The 21,117-nt window shown below is 36.6% G+C and overlaps 1 protein-coding gene across 1 annotated transcript; it reads right to left on the minus strand.

The window, feature by feature from the left end:
• Window positions 1–6,014: 6,014 nt before the first annotated feature.
• Window positions 6,015–6,474, minus strand: LOC141608380 (uncharacterized). Its single transcript, XM_074427740.1, has 2 exons — window positions 6,451–6,474; window positions 6,015–6,359 (listed from the first exon to the last, which is right to left on the minus strand). The coding sequence occupies exons 1-2, from the start codon at window positions 6,472–6,474 to the stop codon at window positions 6,015–6,017; spliced, it is 369 nt and encodes a 122-aa protein (XP_074283841.1).
• Window positions 6,475–21,117: the final 14,643 nt, after the last annotated feature.

Genomic DNA, 21,117 nt, shown 5'->3' on the forward strand with positions numbered 1-21,117 from the left:
CTGTTTAGTCAATTGTCTTAAGGGTGTAAGCTGTCAAACTATGTACTGAATGCTTATTTGTTTAATGAATGCAAATGCTCACATTTTACCAAAAAAAAAAAAAAAAGACGTATCTAGGTACACTACGGAAGGTACCCCCTGGTCATATTTTCACCTTCACATACATGTTAGCATATATATAAATTAACACTTAACCATCTCTAGTTGGGGTAATTGTATAGTACTCGTAAGATATAGTAACCTTTTTCGCTTCTATATCTTCGACCCAAGATTCGGAACTGATAACACTAAAGAATTGAATTGACAGCTTGTGCAAGAGGAATTGAGGCGTGGGTAATTGCATTATTTTTTTCTACGTACCATTGTTCTTTACTTCTGTTGTCCATAACCCCCTGAGTATATACTTTTATTTTAGCTATGTTTCAGGGTTGAAGATGATTATTGACATTATGTAATCTAAAGGCAATTGCATAAAATTGTACTTCAATAACATTTAAGTCAATGCAGAAACTGTACATTCATTATTGCGAGCAAATGCCATTTGATTGTCTCCTTAGCACCAGACACTATTGCTTGTTGGCTCCGACATAAACTTGTTGGTTCATTTTGCAGTCACTACTGTACTGTGAATCTGTGATACATCGCTTCACACTTTGTCGCATCTGATTCACCTAAGACAGATTATATTTAAAGCAATTGCTCATTTGCATTGTACTGAGAATATCATTATGTTAATGATCATGTCTGATGTTTACAATTCAAACTTTTCTTTAATTTTCATTTAGGTTGAACATTTTTCAAATGAGCAATGATTCTAACTTTGAATCCTTAAGAAACAGGGGAGAGGAATGAGTATCATGAGTATCTTCTTTTCTTTCCTTGTAAGTGTTTGGCCATTATAGTGTGGTGGCAGTTACACTTTGCCTTTGTCTTGAACTGTCTCAACATTTTTTAAGATAGTTTGGTGACTTGGGTCCAATTTTGACAGTTTTTGTCAATTTTGTAAGAGCTTTCCTGCATCAAATTTGTATTCTGTCTGCTCAAAAGGTCACAGCTTGCTTATGTGGTGCCTTTTCATCTGTCAACAGGTTCCTCACTCCCATATTTCACAGGCTGTTTATATGACTTCAGTTGGTTGGATCAACCAACATTCAGTGACAGCTCTTAGTTCGTTTGCGTACTCCTAACCCTAATTTCAACGAAGTCTGAAAAAAACGCTAACGTAAAGAAGGCGCCAGCACTGGAATCAACCCCATACCAGATCAAAGTGTCTAAGAGCACTTACTGTTCAAATCAAGAGTCATTGAGTTGTGCGTTTTAGGTAATTTGATTCTGGACTAGATATTTTTCATTGAATGTTTGGGTCTTTGTTCGTTTATTTCGATGCTATTGTTTTCTATTGTTTGATGGGAAATTAATCTACTGGTAATCATCCAAATAGAAAGTATTCTAATTGGGTATGTCACTGTCATGTGGATCTTTTATTTTTTGATTGATTGAGGTAATTGAGGACTACCCTTTTACACATTGAGAGAGTATTCTAATTATGAACAACACTGATGTTAGGGTTTGAAAAGTGTTTGAAAAGATTGAGTTCTTGCTTGTAGTTTATTCTTCTCTTCGACATCAGTTTTGGTCTTAGGGTTTATGTTAATTTAGGATTTTTGGGTAGAATTCGAATTATGATTACTTTATGGTTTGATTATTGTGATAATCTAAAGAAGAATAGTGTTGAAACATGGTGAATGAGATTCATTGTTGATCTGGGTTGTGTATTGTTGTCTTTTAAATCGCTTTTTTTGGTTTGGGGATGACCTGAATTCGCCCATTCTAGGCTCTATTGAGTTTGCCACAAGTAGCAAAACTGCCAAATATTTCAGGACAAGCAATTTTCTACTGTTATATTTAATTTCAGCGAGATTATATGCTCTATTTTGAGATCAACAGATTTAAGTGCTCTCAGTAGATTCCTTCTTTCTTTTGTGATTACTTTGTAATTTATGTGTACTGTCTTGCATACTTGGTTAATAACTTAATCCTAATGTCGGTCTTTTGCAATTGATTATATATCCCTTTTGTTACTTTCTGTAGGATCCAACTCAGCAAACGGAAATTGACAACTTCATGTTTCAACAACTCGATGGAACTGTGAATGAGTGGGGTTGGTGTAAGCAGAAGGTGAGTTATGGGCTCACTGACATTGTTTTTCGGTTTATTGATGCCTAATGTATGTGTTTTGATCAACCAGTATTGATTGCGCATGAAATTCATTTGACTACTATATTTGTCTTTGCTCGGTGTACTGATGGGTTCTTTGAATTGTGGTGCGAATTGCAGAGTGTGATCAAGAAGAAGTATGGCCAAGATGCAACCAATGTTGGTGATGAAGGTGGCTTTGCTCCTAATATCTAGGTTTTGCCACTACCACTAGCTGCTTGTTCATTAATGTTTTTATTTGTGATATGAGTTTTGAACACTATATTCATATTCTGCGTTCGACCCTTCAGGAGAACAAGGAAGGTCTTGAGTTGCTCAAGACAGCCATTGAGAAGGCTGGATACTCCGGAAAGGTAAATAACCTCGTCAGTTGTAGTTTGTCAAATCTGATCATAGAAAATTTATCCAGTGAGCTTATTTTTACAAGTTCACTATTGCAGGTGGTTATTGGGATGAATGTTGCTGCATCTGAGTTCTACAAGGAGGACAAGTCATATGACTTACACTTTAAGGAAGAGGTATGCTTCAGTTGCCTTTCAAATTGGTTAAGATCGATTTTTTTTTTATCGCGACAGAATGTTTACTTATTGGACTTCACCGACTGCGATGTTTGTAGAACAACGATGGTTCACAAAGGATTTTTGGTGAGCCCCTCAAGGATCTCTACAAGTCATTTGTGGTTGAGTACCCCATTGTGTCAATTGAAGATCCTTTTGACCAAGATGACTGGGAGCACTATGCTAAGATGACCGCAGAAATCGGAGACAAAGTACAAATTGATAATCTCTTGATGACCGCAGAAATCGGACTTAGTTAGTTTGCTCGTTGTTTTTGCTCTGGTTGTGAAACAAGTGTATTGGTATTGGTATTTGATTTTAATGAGAATAAATATATTAATTTTATCCAAATATCATCATTATTTTTTTTTTAAAAGCCAAGAGGGATAGAGAACTATTAGCTTACCCAACCGTTCTCTTTTACTAGGAAAAAAGAACGCTTGTCAGGTGTTCTCTAAAGCTCATTTTAGCCGTTCTCTATGATTATGAATACAAAACGCCTCTTCTAACAGTTCTCTAAGCTTTAGAGAACACTAAGTTGGAGAACGCCTCTAAAGCGTTCTCTAATGTTAATTCCAACAGTTCTCTATGCCTATTTCTGTAGTAGTGACTACTACAAAACTTGGTCACGTAACGTTTTTTTTTCCATGATCCAACATCCCAACAAAATTTTGTAGTGATGGAAGACATATATGGTATCTAGAATATTAAGAGGGAAGGTATAAGTGTATAACAACTTTCGACAAATGATACAAAAAGGTGGAAAAACAAGAAATTTGTTACCATGGACGATGGCTGCTAAAAATCGGATTTCAAGAGCTCAAATAGATGATTCTGTAACATCCTCATTCACCAAAATATTTTACCAAGGCTTACCTTAGCAAATTGAAGTGTTACCATCTCGGTTGCCCAAAGTAGTATATATATCAAATAGACCATAATGAAACATTTATTCAGTATAATGAGTTTAAATCAAATTACATAACCAAAATCCCAAACGTGACAATAAAAATTACAACTCGTCTCAAAAGCCATATGATAGTCTACTAATCAACAACAGAAGCTAAATGTGAATGTCTCAAAGGCGTCCCATCCTAACCCGTATGCAAGCTCAAGCATCAACACCTGCTACACTCACTGCTCACCATTCCCACAGGTAGGGATGTCAATGGGGCGGGGTGGGTGCGGAGGAGGGGTAACCCGCACCCACCCCGCGAGTCTATAATGCGTATCCACACCCGCCCCGCGACCCGCGGCGGGTTGAACTTTTCAAACCCGTCCCCGCCCCGCGGGGACCCGTTGACCCGCCAAATTACCTATCTCCTGATAAACAATTATTAAAAATATAAATATAAAATCTAAAATATACTAGTCGTACTACTTATACAAATAAGTTTTCGCAAAATATACATTCAATTAACTAGTACACAAGTTTTTCAAACCATGAAAGAGTTTTACAAACAATGAAACGCATGTCCAAAGTAAACAAAGCTGCTTGATCAAATTAACAGAGCTTCACTCATTGTTCCCTCAAATCATCTAAAGCTCCGTTAGCATTCTTACCAAGTATCATTGGTTTGGGCTTTTTATCCTCTTGTTATAATTTTTTTTTATTATTATAGTATAATTACTACTACTTATTATAGGTGGGTTGGAGATTTGGAGATGAGTGAGGCGGGTATAAGCGGAGCGGGGACATGCGGAGCGGGGCGGGCGGGGTGGGTGTGGGGCGGGGTGGGTATGGGGCGGGTTTCATATGATACCCATCCCCGCCCCACGACCCGCGACGAATGATACTTTTGAAACCCATCCCCGCCCCATGACCCGTCAAATCATTACCCGCGCCCGCCCCAAGTGGGGCGGGTGCGGGGCGAGACCCGCCAAAACCCGCCCCACTGACATCCCTACCCACAGGGATCACCACAGTTTTGAAAACATTTGTCAGCACAATTACACGATTAACTACAACCACTCAAATGAAATGCAACATAGGATTCACAAACACAACCGCCACCTCCAACCTCCATAGTAACCAATGGCACTCATCGCAACGAGGCCCTGCTGGGTTACCCATCGCAACAGGTAACCCACCCCTGCCGGTGAATGACCGCAGCCAAGACACCAAATCCCCGCTCATCGCAACGAGCGAACCCAAGCTCATTAATGTGCACATCCCCCTTGTGACGGGAGCCACAAGGGGCGAAAAATGGGGGTGAGACCATCTCCCGACATGGCTCACAAATCCACTCCAACACCTCCATCGACACAATCATAATAATACACAATGATAAACAAACCAACAAAACAACATCCAATGCAATTAACCACATAATTGTACTGTGTAAGGAAACCCTACCTTATTCACAAATTCCAAGAAAGCAAGAAGCACGATCTAGAACTGCTCCTCTACGAATTTCTCACCTAAACAATGATATAAATGCAATGCTAATCAAGATATATAACAATATAATCTTATTGCCCCAATCTACCCAAATTAGGGTTTAATCAACCCTCTAAAACAATAAAACTGATTAAAGATACTAGAGACTTACTAATGCGATTGACACTCAAATGAGAATCCCGAAAGCTCAACAACGATTAAACTTGCTTAGGAGATGATTAAGATGATTAGAGGAAAGAATAGAAATGTTTTTAGGTTAACACGAAATGATTAAGAACTGACGATATGAGTTTATAACCTCTAATCATTTTAATCAAAACCGTGCAAAACACGACTCCAGACTGGGCACTCGGTCGACCGAGTACACCCTACTCGACCGAGTGCCTCCTAAGCTCGGCCGAGTACACCAAAGACAGTAGCCTGGCTAAAACGTACAAGACATGTACTCGGTCGAATACAGCCCACTCGACCGAGTACTCAAGGTCCAGAAAAGAGTAGTATTACAGTATTCCCTCCTTAAAAACGAACTTCGCCCTCGAAGTTCATACTCATACCTGCATAAAATACATACCTACCAAAACACCACCCAGCATACCTCAAGGCAACCCGAACTATTCCCACGACCCATCAAAAGATGGACAAAACACCCCCGAAAACCCACTCAAAACATGTATGAAACTGACTCAAAAGTAACCCAAAGCACACGCGATCATCTCCTACCCCCTTAAAAGAATAAGGTACGGCCCCGTAACCAACCTACCTACTAAAAAAAGGTGTGGATAACGCTCTTTCATTGCCTCCTCTGGTTCCCACATGGCCTCTTCCATGTTATGATTTGATCATAGGACCTTAAGAAGCGTAGTCTCTCCATTCCGGCCTTGACTTTCCACCTTGCGATCCAAGATTTCCTTTAGCACTTCCACATAAGTGAGTGCTTCATCAAGTTCAATTGTCTCGACTTCCAACACATGAGACATGTCACTAATATACTTCCGAAGTTGTGATACATGAAATACATTGTGAACTCGATCCAAACCTGGTGGCAAAGCTAGTCTATAAGCCACTTTACCAACTCTATTCAATATCTCATAAGGGCCTATAAAATTTTGGCTCAACTTGCCCCGCTTGTCAAATCTCATCACACCCCGCATAGGTGACCCCTTTAAAAGAACTTTGTCACCCACCTGAAACTCAATATCTCAACGATGTAAATCTGCATAACTCTTTTGTCGACCATGCACTGCTTTCTTTCATCTTTTGTCGAATCAAGTGAACTTGCTTAATCATGTCTTGTACCATCTGCGATCCTAAAACCACGTTATATGACTTTGGCACTATTTGGTAAACGGCGGATTAATTTCAGCATAAGCAGATTGCAAAAGTAGATTATGGCCTTGTTTGGGAAACGTCGGATTAATATTGTAAAATAGTAGATTCGGCCTCAATCTAATAATTCAAAATACTGTTTACCAAACACCCCAAATAGCATATTAATTGGTCAAATATGCTAAAAGCCCTAAATATGTTAAAAATTTTGTAATCCGCCGTTTATCAAACACCCCCTATAAATGGCAGATATTATCAGAAGGTTTGACTAGCATATTATAATTAGCAGAATTAGTTTGGGTGTTTGATAATTGACAGATTACGATTCGTAAATTATTAGTTTTCTCACTACTACAAATACAGGCAACCACAACGGCCCTTTAACAACACTTATTCACGAAAATCATCAAAACACGTTGTAGAATTTATTCCGCGAATTTTACCAAACTTAATTACAACGGTTCTGTGTTGTTAACCGTTGTTATTGGTTTTAACAACGGGTCATAGTTTAAAAACCGTTGTTAATGAAAAAACTAATAACAACGGTTAAATTTTAACCGTTGTTAATGGTTTGGCGCCAAATTAGTGAAAAGTAATCACACCGGTTATATTAGAACCCGTTTTTAATACTTTTTAACAACGGTTGTAGACTCAATAACCGTTGTTATTAATGTTATGAAAATCTTAAGAACAACAGATTGCTTTATTCTGCTATACGCTACAAAACACAAACACAAGCTAATACTGCTATTATATCATCCTCCATTCCTCCCTGATCGTCTCTCTGTCTTCATCTCCGTCACTGTTGTCACTGTCTTCTCTCCCTCATCGTGTTTATCAATCAGGTATATATATGTTTCTTAGCAACGCTTATAGATATAGGATTTTTTGTGTTATTATCTAATTATTTGTTGATAATTTAGCTTAATTGCTTTCCTGAATTTCGTTTATTTGTTTGCCTATTATTGTATTTTCTGAATTAGTTGCCTATTATTACGAATGTAGAATAATGACTCGAACTTGGATGATTGATGCAAATATGAGTGACCGCACCTACAAGGATGGTTTAGCTGAATTTTATGAATTCGTTTCGAACAATTTGAAAGGTTCTTCTAGTATTGCATGTCCTTGTGAAAGATGTGGTAATATTAGCTATATGGCTTTTCCGGACGTTAAAATACACCTAGAAAAGTGGAGATTTAGTCGATCCTATACACGTTGGATTTTTCATGGGGAATCATTAGAGGAAGAGAATAACTCAAGAAGATGATGTTGAGGTACACGAAAGGCTAACTGATGATCCTGAGTTTGCCGAGTTTATTGAGTTGGAAGAGTTGGAAGTAGAGAAGTTGAATGTTGGGTCTATAGATAATGAAGAGAATGATGATGAGTCCATTGCTTTTGAAGATGTAGGTGATGACACTAGTAATTGGGATGACCTTAACAACATGTATGAGAAGTTGTGTGAGTCTGAAGCACCTCTGTATCCTGGTTGTAAGTTCACAAAAATGTCGGCTGTGGTGAAGTTGTATAATATCAAGGGGGCAAATGGGGTGAGTGACACGTGTTTCACTAGTTTTTTAGCCTTGATAAAGGAGTTGCTTCCTGATGGTAATGTTCTACCTGTTAAGACATATGAGGGGAAAAAACTAATAAGAGGAGTGGGTATGAAATATGAGAAAATACATGCATGTCCAAATGATTGCATATTGTATCGGAAATTATATCAAAACTTAACCAATTGCCCTAAATGTTTGGAGTGGCGTTATAAGGATAAGGAAGGGATCCCGGCTAAGGTGTTGTGGTATTTTCCATTGATACCAAGAGTCATAAGGATTTATGCGAATCCCGATGATGCAAAAATGTTAACTTGGCATGAAACAGGAAGAATAAATGATGGAAAGCTAAGACACCCGGCCGATGGTAAGCAATGGAGGAAATCGTTCGACGCTAAGTATCCCGAGTTCGGTAATGAACCTAGAAACTTACGTCTAGCGCTGTCCACTGATGGAATGAACCCACACGGAAACATGAGTACCCAACATAGTACTTGGCCAGTAGTGTTGGCTATTTATAACTTACCTCCATATGTGTGCATGAAAAGAAAGTATTTGATGTTGTCGTTGTTAATTTCCGGCCCTAAACAACCTGGAAATGATATAGATGTATATTTGGAACCTCTTCTAGATGATTTGCGATTGTTGTGGGATAGTGGGATAGAAGTATTTGATGCATATAAGAACGAAACTTTCAATTTAAGAGCGATGTTATTGTGTACAATAACCGACTATCCGACTTATGGCGACCTTTACGGCACACAGTTCATGGGAAAGAGGCTTGTCCATTGTGTGGGGAGGATATCGAGTCCGAATACTTGAAGTCTTCTCGTAAGTATGTGTATATGGGAAATAGGAGGTTCTTGTATCATGAACATTGTTATCGCAAGATGCAGAAAGCATTCAATGGAAGACAAGAACTTCGTCAACCTCCTAGAATTTTGAGTGGGCATGAAGTTTATCAGAAAGTAAAGCATATTGAGATAGATTATGGGAAGAAGAGCGGCTCTAAATTGTCTACTCGTGGGTATAAGAAAAGATCCATATTTTTTTGATAAACTTCCATATTGGCCTGACCGGAGGTCGCATTGCCTCGATTTCATGCACATTGAGAAAAATGTCTGTGATAATATTATCAATACCCTTCTGAATGTTCCTGGTAAAACAAAGGATAACGCCGCAGCTAGGGAAGATATGAAAATGATGGGTATTAGGCTAGAGTTGGCACCACAGAAGAGAGGTAATCGTACATTTTTACCGCCAGCAGCTTATACCCTTTCACGGAATGAGAAAAAAGAGTTATGTGCATGCTTGAATGGAATTAAAGTGCCACATGGTTATTCGTCGAACATCAAAAGCCTAGTGTCGATGCAAGACCTAAAACTCACCGGGTTAAAGTCACATGATTGTCACACTTTGATGCAACAATTACTACCTGTGGCTATTCGTTCCATTTTACCTGAAAAGGTAAGATATGCTATAACTAGATTCTGTCTCTTCTTCCAGTCCATATGCGAGAAAGTCATCGATCCCGATGACGCGGATTCATTGCAGGACCTCGTTGTAACCTCTCTTTGTCAGTTGGAAATGTATTTTCCACCCTCTTTCTTCACTATCATGATTCATCTGACCATTCACTTGGTTAGGGAGATTTTGTACCTTGGGCCCGTGTACTTGAGATACCAGTATCCTTTCGAAAGATTGATGAAAGTCTACAAGGACTATACATCTAATCGGTATCGTCCGGAAGGTTGTATTGCTGAACGCGCTATTTTAGACGAAGCTCTTTCATATTGTTACGCTCATCTCTCCCCTGAGGAGTTGATTGGCGTTCCTAAGAATCGTCATAGTGACTGGATGACCGGAAAAGGTATTAGGGGCCGGGTTGAAAAAATTGTGACACTTGAAATGTTGCATTTAGCACACATGTATGTGCTAAACAACGAAGATGAGGTGCAACCTTATATTCAACAACACAAAGATGAGCTCAAATACGATCACCAAAACAAGACCGAGAACTGGATTGCGAACGAGCATACGAAGACGTTTGTAGAGTGGTTTAGGAATATTGTCTTAGAGTGTACTGATCAAACTGGTGATGACATCTCTCCTAGGTTACTACGTCTTGGTTTAGGTCCAAATGCCAGGGTCACATTTTACAACAGTTTTGCCATTAATGGATATACTTTTTACACCCGCGAGCAAGATGAGTTGAGCACAATGCAAAATAGTGGTGTGAGTTCTGAATTTGAGGCAATGCACTTTGCTACTTCAAAAGATAAAAAGCCTATTTGGGGAAAATGCCTATATTATGGTGTTATTCAAGAAATATTGGTACTAGATTACATTGATTTCACAATGCCTTTGTTTCGATGTAACTAGGTTGATAACAGCATCCATTGTGTCTGAAAGGATAAGATGGGATTTACGTTGGTCAATCTGGGTAAGGTTGGCAATAATAACGATGATCCTTTCATAATGGCATCCCAAGCTAAACAAGTGTTCTATGTCACTGATCCTATGGATAAGAAGTGGTCTATTGTACTGTCTATAAGGAGTAGAAGGAGTAGTCCATCCGATAATGGTGATGATGATCATGATGTCGTTTTTGAGGGAATGGATCAGTCTACCACTGTATCTTATTTCGACGATGTTGACACTGATCATGAGGACACTGAAAGCATCTATATGCGTGATGACCATGGTGAAGGTATTTGGGTTAACGAAGAAACTATGACATCCAAGAAACGTCCCCGATCCTGAGATAGTTCATCAGGACACAGTGATATGGACGACCAACATTTTGAGTCATTTTCAGACCAATAATTTGATGGTTTAATTTATTGGTAAATCAATAATGGTCATTATATTGTTAAATAAAAATTCCCAAATTTGCATGTCATAGTAAATACTGTAGCTTAGATATGCAGTATGCATGCATGCTGGTGTTGTCTTATTTTCTTGATCTTATTATTAGATGTGGATCTTTGGTGTTGAAATTGTTGAATAATGTTGCAAGATATGGTGCTTCTCATTTACAGTATGTATTGTTACAGTTTGGACCGTAATGGAATTACGATAATTTTTTTTAAAAAAAGGTTCAACAATAACAACGGTTATATTTAAATTACCCGTTGTTAATACTTTCAACAACGGGTGTAGTACCTCTACCCGTTGTCAATGATTTTTTTGACATATTTCATTTTGGCGCAAATTTGGTGAAAATATATTACAACGGGTATATTTTAACCGTTGTAATAAAGTTTTGACAACGGTTGACTTTTATTGACCCGTTGTTATTAACATATAACAACGGTTCTTCTTTGAGCACCCGTTGTCAATAGTTTGTCTTAATAAAAAACTAATTTACAAACCCATACATCATACCATACACAAACACACACAACATTAGTTCAACCGTTGGTATCCTGAGTTAATTCTTCTCTCGCTTTCTACATTCTCGTTGCCGGCCGTCGCCCAATTTCCGACGCCCAGATTCCGTTGCCTTCCCTTATCATCCTGCTCGTTCTCTTTATCATCATCATCATCATCAGGTATGTTCACTTTAATTTTGTGTTTCGTCATTAGGGTTTTAAGACGATCATCTTTTTTCTTTTTCATGCATCTGTTTGTTTTTCGTCTTCTTTGTTATCTTTATCATCCCGCATCATCTACTTCACTCCTCTTATTAAGGTTTAGGATTTTAGAAGCTCAATCTGTTGTTTTAAATTTTCATTCCTATTAGGGTTTAGGGTTTTAAATAATACTCTGCATGGTTAAGTTGTTCATTTCCTATATCATTCATATTTGGGTTTTAGTATTATCATGGGTGAAAAACGTAAAAGAAGTCAAAAGAATAATAAGCCTGGTGATAATAAGCCTGGTGAGAGGGGTGATACGAAGTGCTAGAAAGTCCTTGCAACTATAGCCGCTAAACAGCCGTTCGAAATAACATGGAGTGAGAGGGGTTTCCGTACTGGTCCAAATGCGGGTCTTTTCTCCAGTTGGATTGGTACTTGCACAAGACAGTTTATGCTTATCCATTTAGATGATTTTAGAACTTTGAATCCAAAATTGGCGGAGTTATACTTGGCTCGTGTAAAGGAAGGCTTTATTATACCTGATGAAAGCCATGATAAGTATTTAATGCATAAGGCAGCGGATGTCCACAGGCAGTGGAGGTGTGACGTTGCTAGGGATTGGTTGTATGTGGACAAGGCAACGGGGGAGATGCGTAAGAGCCCACCGGAAAACAAGTGTCCCACCATCATCAGAACAATGGGATCTTTTCAAAAAGATGAGAACTACTGAGAAGTTTCAGGTTAAATATCCTCGCCTTTTAACGATTTACCTATCATTTTTTTAATTAATGAGTCCTTTATATAATATTTTTCTTATCTCATCTACTTGCGCTTTTATATAATTATTTGAAGGCCGTTAGCAGAAGAAATCGTGCTAACATTTCATGCAAGAAGGGGAAATGGTATGGTTCTCGAGGCGGTTCTGAGAAAGATAGAAGAGAACCTCGTAAGTAGCATGCATTATTCCCCCGTGAGACTTTATTTTTTTAATCACACTTGGACTTGCATTGATACACATTTACGTGTATAAATGTTACCATGTTAATGTGTAGGTGGCAAAGGGAGTGAAAGAGGTGGATCGGCATGTAACTTATAAAGAAGGGCACACGCCTAAAGGATCCCGGTCGCGTGACAAATATGATGAGGAAGTGTTGGCCAACATGGTAAGCATTATTTTATTAAGACGAGTTCATTACTAACTTTATTATTTTAGTCACAAATATAATTTGCAGTTTATTTAATATATTATAGGACAACGTATTGAAAGAGGTAAAAGAAGGGAAATTCACTCCCAGTGGTCGTAATGACATTCTTGCTAGAGCGATCGGCCGACCCGAACATCCAGGTCGTTTGAGGGGCGTCCCGTTACAGGTTGGAGTAACGAAATATTATGGGACAACTGCCCAAATAAAGAAGAAAAGGAAGACTAAGTCTGAGAAGGCTGACATGGTAACATTTATTCAATTATTTTCATTTAATTTCAATTCACATGTTATTGTTAGCCGGGATAAAAATTGCTGACACATTACATTATTGGCAAGCAGCTTCAGTTAATGGCATCCGTACTACTAAAGCTGAATGCTGGAGGCAAGCTTTCCGAAGAAGAAGTGAAGATGATGGAGGATGTCATTTCTAAAGGGGGTAATAATAAGGTACAACAGATTGGTCAAGAGGCCGCTACTACCTTGGCAATACATGAGAAGGAAGTATCGGTCAACGAGATTCAGAAAGATCAGGTACCTAATAATGCTTCTGAAGTTGTAACAACTAAAGCCGATCAGGTACCTAATACTTCCTTATTTTTCTTTTCTTTTTTTTTTGGGTAAGATCGGGGGTGTGTGTTCCCCGGCTCTAATGCTATAACTTCTGACATCGTGCCATTGGTTAATTTTATTAGGTAAATAATGGGTCCGAAAAGGAGATGCAACTTGAGAAGACGGTGATGGAAAACAAGATACATCCCCTTCAAGTCGGTTCCTGTTTTTCGATAAGGTATGCATGAAGTGTTTAATTAGTTAAATTTATATGAATGCTGAAGTTTGTGCAAAAATCGGCCCGAGACGAAAAGCGTTTTTGCAAAATCTTTTGAATTTTGAAGCGTTTTTGCAAAGATATAATAATGTATGTGTATATTCTTCAGCCGTAAACAAGACGCCGATTATTCTTGCGACCCTAAAACCGAAAAGCCACATGTGCGTGTTGGCCGGGTCTCGTAGAAAGTCACACCAAATCAGAGCAGCCGAAATCGTAGTTCATGGCGAAAAACTTTTGCCGAATCATACCAAAGTAGAGATAACTACGGTCTTACCAGGCCATGAAAACTTGCAACGCTGTCCCGATTCGGACGACATTACCATTCTGGGAGATGCGCTTGGAAGTTTCATCCAATGGCCTGATACTCACATCTACTTGGCTCGGCCGTCTCAGCCTCAGCGGAAAGCAGTTGGGGTTAGAAGAAATACCTTTATATATATATGTTAAATTTTTAATTGTTGAATGTTTTTATATGTTAAATTTATATGTTATTTTTTTTTTTTTGTAGGAAACAAAAAAGGCGGCTTTGGAGGATAAGCCTAAGTCCACAGACATGCCAACGACCTCGTCGAGACAACAACTTGATGAGGTATTTAATTAACTTCTCCATTTTTTTAAAAACCTCGCTCCCTTTATTTATATTTTGTCTGTTTATAAAAAGCATGGTAATTTTGTGTAGGGGACAAAAAAGACTGATAAGCCTAAGTCCCCCGTCTTACCTGCTACTACTACCTCATCATTGAAAGAGCAGGTTGACGAGGTATTTAATTAAGTACGCTTTTATTTTTATTACTCCAACTGCTAGGATATGTTACCTTTGGATTTTTTATTATTTTAATTATCTACTACATGTGTAGGCTGGTGGTAGTAGCACAAAATCAAAGACTCATTCTTTCCCGGACCTGAAAGTTAGGAGTTTAAACTCCACAAAATATAAAGGGAGATATTACATGCAAAAAGTAAGAACGATGACGATGATGAAACTGCATGAGGAGGCTGGCCATCGCATAGCCACCGAGCAATTGATAGTTATTCCGCTCGAGGAGGATATTCTAGGGGCTGAGCGTCAAGCACATCTATCATGGGATATGCTAGCCGTATGGGCTGGCCTAGACCAGATTGATATAGCACACATATTTGTTTGGATGAAGTAAGTTTCTTAATAAATAATTTCATAGTCTAATATTCTGACTACTAGATAGTGTTTTAAATACCGGAATTAATACCATAATAATGTAGGATATTGAAATTGAGAGTGATCCCCGAGAAGAATATTCCATCTGATCAATACGGATTCCTGTGCCCCTATGTTTTATCTTTATTTATTCCGGATTTCTCGTTCGAAGAACGGGTAGATTATATTGCTCAGCAATTGGCGACAACCAAGAAGCTGATTTTTGGCGCTTATAATGAAAAAGGGTAATAAACAAATTAATATTACGTTTCCCCCTACAATTGCATTTTCATAACTAATATATGTACTTGTTAATAATGATGATGTCTCTTGATGTAGGACTCATTGGGTGCTAGCGACCATCATGCCGACAAGGAATAAAGTTTTCTGTTGGACTCTTTACATCATCAACCAAGCGAGACTTTTAAGCGCTTGATTAATATGTAAGTTTATAATACTGATTTATTTATAATAACATTAAGTTTCAATTTTTATTTATAGAAAAAAGCTCATTTTTGCCCCTAAAAAATGAGTTTCTGCCTCCTTTTTTATTTTTTAAAAAAAGAGCCTTTGAGAAGAGAAGAGCAAACGAGCAGGATCAACCCAGGAAAGATTCTGATGTTGGCCCTGATTTTATTACGATAACAGGGGTACGTGCTCAAATACAATAACATTAAGTGCAAAATCTGTGTTTAATACTAATACAATACCTAAAGTTCAAGATTCTGATGTGAGCCTTCTCTCGTCTGTTTGTTTTTATGTAATAATAGGCCCCTCGCCAGCCAGATAGCATACAATGTGGATACTACGCTTGTCGGTTCATGTTGGAGATTATTAGGCGAAGATATATCATTATTCCAGAAAAGGTTAGTAAATTAATAATGTGTTTATTACTTTTTTTAAATTAGAGCTAATGTTGTCTTGCTTGCTACTATATATACCATGATGTTGTTAATGTTGTCTTGCTTGCTGCTATATATACCATAATGTCTTCTCTTTGTTTTTTCCGCAGTATGCAATCAACCCGTCACAACAGATTGAGCAGTACTCAAGTATAGATATAGACGAGGTAAGAGACATGTGGGGCAACTACGTCTTAGAAAATAGAAATGCATGATACTCAGAGTTTAGATCAACTTATTAGTAAATTTTTTGTTGAAGTTAGGGAATGATTAGTTCATGTAAATTCAACTCCTTGTAAGTATATATATATATATATATATATATATATATATATATATATATATATATATATATATATATATATATATATATATATGATGATCTTTCTTGTTGTGGTTGAATTGAATCTATTGAGTTACGATGAACCCAAATGTGATTTATCTTTGGTGTTGGTATATGGTGTTGCTGATATATGCAGGTTTTTGAATGGCATGAAACAAATTTAATTTTTCAAAACATTAGGAGTTCGTAATAAAAACGGTTACTAAAAAAAACCGTTGTGAAAACCTTTCACAACGGTTAATAAAAAAAACACCGTTGTGAATGACTTTCACAAATACCCGCGCATAATATTCAACAACAGGTTTTAAACGAAGAACCCTTGTTAAAAGTCTTCACAATTTTGAAGGAAAAGTTACAACAACGGTTTGCTTCAACTAAGAACCGTTGTTACTAACAATTTCAACAACGGGTATGTAGCATAAACCCGTTGTCAAAAGACTTCACAATTTTGGAGGGAAAGTTACAACAACGGTTATACATACGACAACCGTTGTTATATTATTCCCTCCAAATTTTTGAAACACTTTCCACAACGGAGAACACCCAACAACAACGGCTTTTAACCGTGATGAATACTTTAGACAACGGTTTCCTTAAATAACCAAACCGTTGTAAATACCTTCTACAACGGCCGCTTTAACAACGTCCGCTTTTTGTTTTTACAACGGTTTTTACCCGTTGTTATAGCCTGTATCTGTAGTAGTGTCTTTGTAAAATGGAGTAAATTTTCCTATTTTAGAATATTCTAACCAATATGCTGGGGTAAACAGCATATTATAAAATATCATATTGACCCCAATATGCTGTTTTAATACTTGTTTACCAAACACTAAAATTAGCATATTGATTGGTCAAACATGTTAAAACCCTTAAATATGCTAAAAATCGGTCAATATGCCGTTTACCAAAAACCCCCCTTTATCAACTAAACTGGTTGACAGCTGCTTAAATCGTTATAGAATATATAGATAATTCACTTGGTACCCCTGAACTTTGCCACTTTGCACATGATACCTAATATTTTAAATTTGTATACATGTTACCCTTCATGTTTGATTTTTATCCACAACATGCCATTTTTGTCGCTATAAAAAAATTCAATTGAGCCTAGCTCTTAGACTGAAATTTGGAATCAACCATTTTTTGTTCTAAAATGATTATCTCGTCATACTCTATGGTTTGAGAAAAAAAATTGCCGACTCATGTTTTGTACGGTTTTTTTGTACAAAAATCTCAAATCAACCATAACTTCGACCTTAACTTTCCGAATAACCCATTTTTGTTTTTTCAAATTATAGATCTCGAAGAGTTAAACATTTGAAAAAAGAATTGGCTAATTCCGATTTCTGATATACGATTTATGCTTAATTAAAGATTTTAAGAACGATAAAAAAAGCATGACATGCTTGAAAATCAAATCTCAAGAGTACTTTGTCCACAAATTTAAAAAATTGGGTACCACGTAGAAAATGACAAAGTTAAGGAATACCACGTGAATTTTCTGTAAATATAAAATAAATTGTGCACTAATGTAGTTGTTTGCATTTACTAATAGAGCTCTTGCGTTGTCTTTCCAACGCAACTTTACACGAGTTGTTATAATTAGCTATGTAACATAGCCGATCTGAGCTCAAGCTCGACTTGAAAATTTGAGCTTAAGCTCGGGCTCTACTCGTAGCTCGTCGAGCCAGAAAAATTGAAGTTCGAGCTTGGATCGAGTTTGAATCGAGCTCGTTTTATCATTATATTCTTATCACTTTCTCACTTTTTTAGTCTAAACTAAATATAAATTTTCTTAACCTTATTTAAATCGCCAATGAGAGCTAAAAAAATCCACTCTAAAAAACACTCTCTAAAAAATCCTAACCTCCATCAATCATTTGCGGGGCTTGCATCGATAATAAGTCGATGGTAAGCCCCAAATTAACAAAATTTTCCTATATTTGTAATGTTGTTAGCTTCTTTACATACGCTGTATCTTTTACAATTAGTTAATTAGGTGTACGTAATCTGTATTCTTAGACTATAATTTTGTGTATTCAAATCTAGATATTTATTGTCAAATTCTGATAATAACATTTCTTTAATAAGCAAACCATTGTAATTTTTCATGAGTTTAACTTGCAATCCCCCTTAAACTAAAAGAATAAGAGATCTTTAAGTTTTCCCGCCTAAATGAATTAGGCTATAAATGGGCTTCATAACATCATATATACAATTGGGCCATCCTGATTAATTTTGACTTATGCTATAAATGGGTTTCATAATATCATATCTACAAGTGCACCATACTGATTAATTTCATACATAAATAATTCTATACCATTTAAAAAAGGGGATAATATTTTTTTTTAATTTGTATAGATATATTAATATGATATTCTTATTTTATTACATACATGAAATTGCACTAATTATATGTACAATGTGGTAGAAATATTTTTACTATTATTATTTTTAAAACTAAACATTACGGCCAAGAACATGTTTTTAGGAAACATTTTTTAGTTAATTCTATTTTTCTATCTTTTGATACAAACGTACAGGTTGAGAGTATTCATAAATTGTTATTCCTTCTAAAAAGAAAAACTTATGACATATTTTTTCTTACCCTTGAACTTAATATATATCTTTGCTCCATACTATATGAAAACTTAAATTTTGGTTAAATTTTTTTAATTGTTTATATAACGGCTTTAGTAGATATAATGTTATAAATAAAAATAATATTTTTTTAAAACAAAGTTAATAAAATAATTTTTGTTTCGACAATCTTATACGGAGTAAAAGTGTTGAACAATCTTTTTTCTAGCTCTTAATACAAAATATTATTAATAGTAAATTTTATAATTAAATTTCAAATGCAGTTAAATACCAATAGTATAATTGTTAAATTCTCTAATATTCCTATCTTAAAAACCGCGCATTTGCGCGGAATCTCTACTAGTACTTAAATATACCGTATAACATTCATTTCATAAATTTATTAGATAAATTATATTTAAAAATACTAAATTAATTCGTGAATTTTCACGGATCTTAACACAATTTTTTTTTAAGCTTTATGGACCAAACTTGCTAACACATTTTTAAGAAATTGTGTTTAGCTCTTTTTTAATTTGGGCCAATCATGTCCAGCCCAAGATTCATTCAAATCAATGCTGTCCAAACTTGTCTATCATTACAATTTACAACTCATGAACAACTCTACTACGAATTATAAAACCCGATCCTCTATTAAAACCCGCATTTACTCCGTATTTATTTTTAATAACATCTGAAGACCACGTACGTAGTTGATCAACCAAATTGAACACGTAGTGCACAAAAAACCAAAAAAACAGCTAATAAATGAGAGACTACAGAGTTTGAGACATATAGTCCAAACTTAAAATTAGTTAATCTCCTCAACCGTTTCCCCTCTTATAATACATACACCTTATAAAAGCAACAGACACCCCCACCAAAACTGGGTCACACTACCTTTAACCTTCCCTACCTTCTCGCAAACCAAAAGAGAAACAAACACAAAATAACCTCTCTTTTCCCTTTCCCTTCTCCATAACGATCCTTGAATCGAATGGCGGCCGCGGCGGGAGGAGCGGGGGAGATATTCAGAGGAGTATACGAAGGATCCATAAGCGGGTCCCACATTGAAATAGACCGTCGACCGTACCACAAGAATTGTACCTGTCCGCTTCACGGGTTACGTTCTCCTAAATGTCCTAACCATAAGAACGTCAAGGTTTCGTATCCGATTCGACGGTCTTGGAGTGAAGGTTCGTTAGCATTGTACGCTGCGTCATCGTCTTCGCCGAATTTATCCCCGTCTTCGTCGTCTCCTTCGTTTAATGTTTTCCCTCTTAAGACGGCGAATCGTCATGATCATGTTAATGATGTTATTATGGAGTAAGGTGGATTAATCTGATCTGTAGGCGTATGGTAATGGTATGGTGATTTATGCTAATTTTCATGTATTGTATTATCAAGTAATTGATTTGCAATTAAGCATAAGTTTACTGTCATCTAATCTCTTGGTGTGATTTGAGATTGATTAATTAGTGTAATAAGAGATTATGATTAGATCTAATTGTATCCAATAACACATGAATGTTCATCATTGGATCCCAATCTTGTTTCTATTGTTGTTTGTGTTTTTTCTTGATTACCTATTTTTAAATGGCACGGTTATGTTTGAATCAACGATTTAGGTTAGTCGACCACCTGGCCCCAAACGGGTATATGTTTCGATTTAGTAGTTGTACTTTACTAAGTCTTGAGTACGTCTGTTTCAGACTTTTATTCAACTCATTTCATTTAGTTATTGATTCGTTTAAGTTCACTTTCTCAAAATTTCAGTTTAAAAGAACGTCACTTAATAGACAGGTAAATACCACAAATCCACAACATGTGATTATGTTGGAAATAGTGGTGGGGTGGAAACTTAAACTTCGGGAATTAATTAATTAAAAGTAACGAATTACTAACGTCTAAAATTTAAGCTGAGAAATTAAACATAAAAACATGGGAAGCACGTGCTACCATGTCTTACATAACAAAAGGGACGCCTATGATCTTGATTGATTCCATAACTCCACCTGATCACATTTTGTCATTTGCATCTTTCTAATGAAACAAATTTTCTTCTACCACCGTCCTTTCCGTCTATTTTTTTTTTATTTTATAATAAATATTCTGTCCGTCCCGGTAAATTGTTGTCCTTTGATTTTGGCACAAAGACCAAGGAAAGAAGAGTGAGTCAATTACTAAATGACAAGTGGAACAAATTGAGTGTAAATGATCAAATTGTTCATTAATTTCATTCTTAAAATAGAAATGACAACAATTGACTGAGACACCCAAAAATGCAAAAGGACAACAAATAACAACGGGACAGAGGGAGTACTAAATAATACTCCCTCCTAGTATGATTCTTGGTTCCCTCTTTTTTGGGCACCAAAATTAAGGAAATGAATTTGGACCATACAAAACACGATACCCCACATGAAATTGAATTTGGTCCACA

Source organism: Silene latifolia, chromosome 10, assembly GCF_048544455.1.
Source record: "Silene latifolia isolate original U9 population chromosome 10, ASM4854445v1, whole genome shotgun sequence".
NCBI classification, from domain to species: domain Eukaryota; kingdom Viridiplantae; phylum Streptophyta; class Magnoliopsida; order Caryophyllales; family Caryophyllaceae; genus Silene; species Silene latifolia.

Coding starts and splice junctions, on each gene's coding strand:
- LOC141608380 (XM_074427740.1), bottom strand. CDS start 6,474: ATGGTACAAGACATGATTAAGCAA. Junction 6,360..6,450: donor TACAAGACATGATTAAGCAA/GTTCACTTGATT, acceptor ATTGAGTTTCAG/GTGGGTGACAAAGTTCTTTT.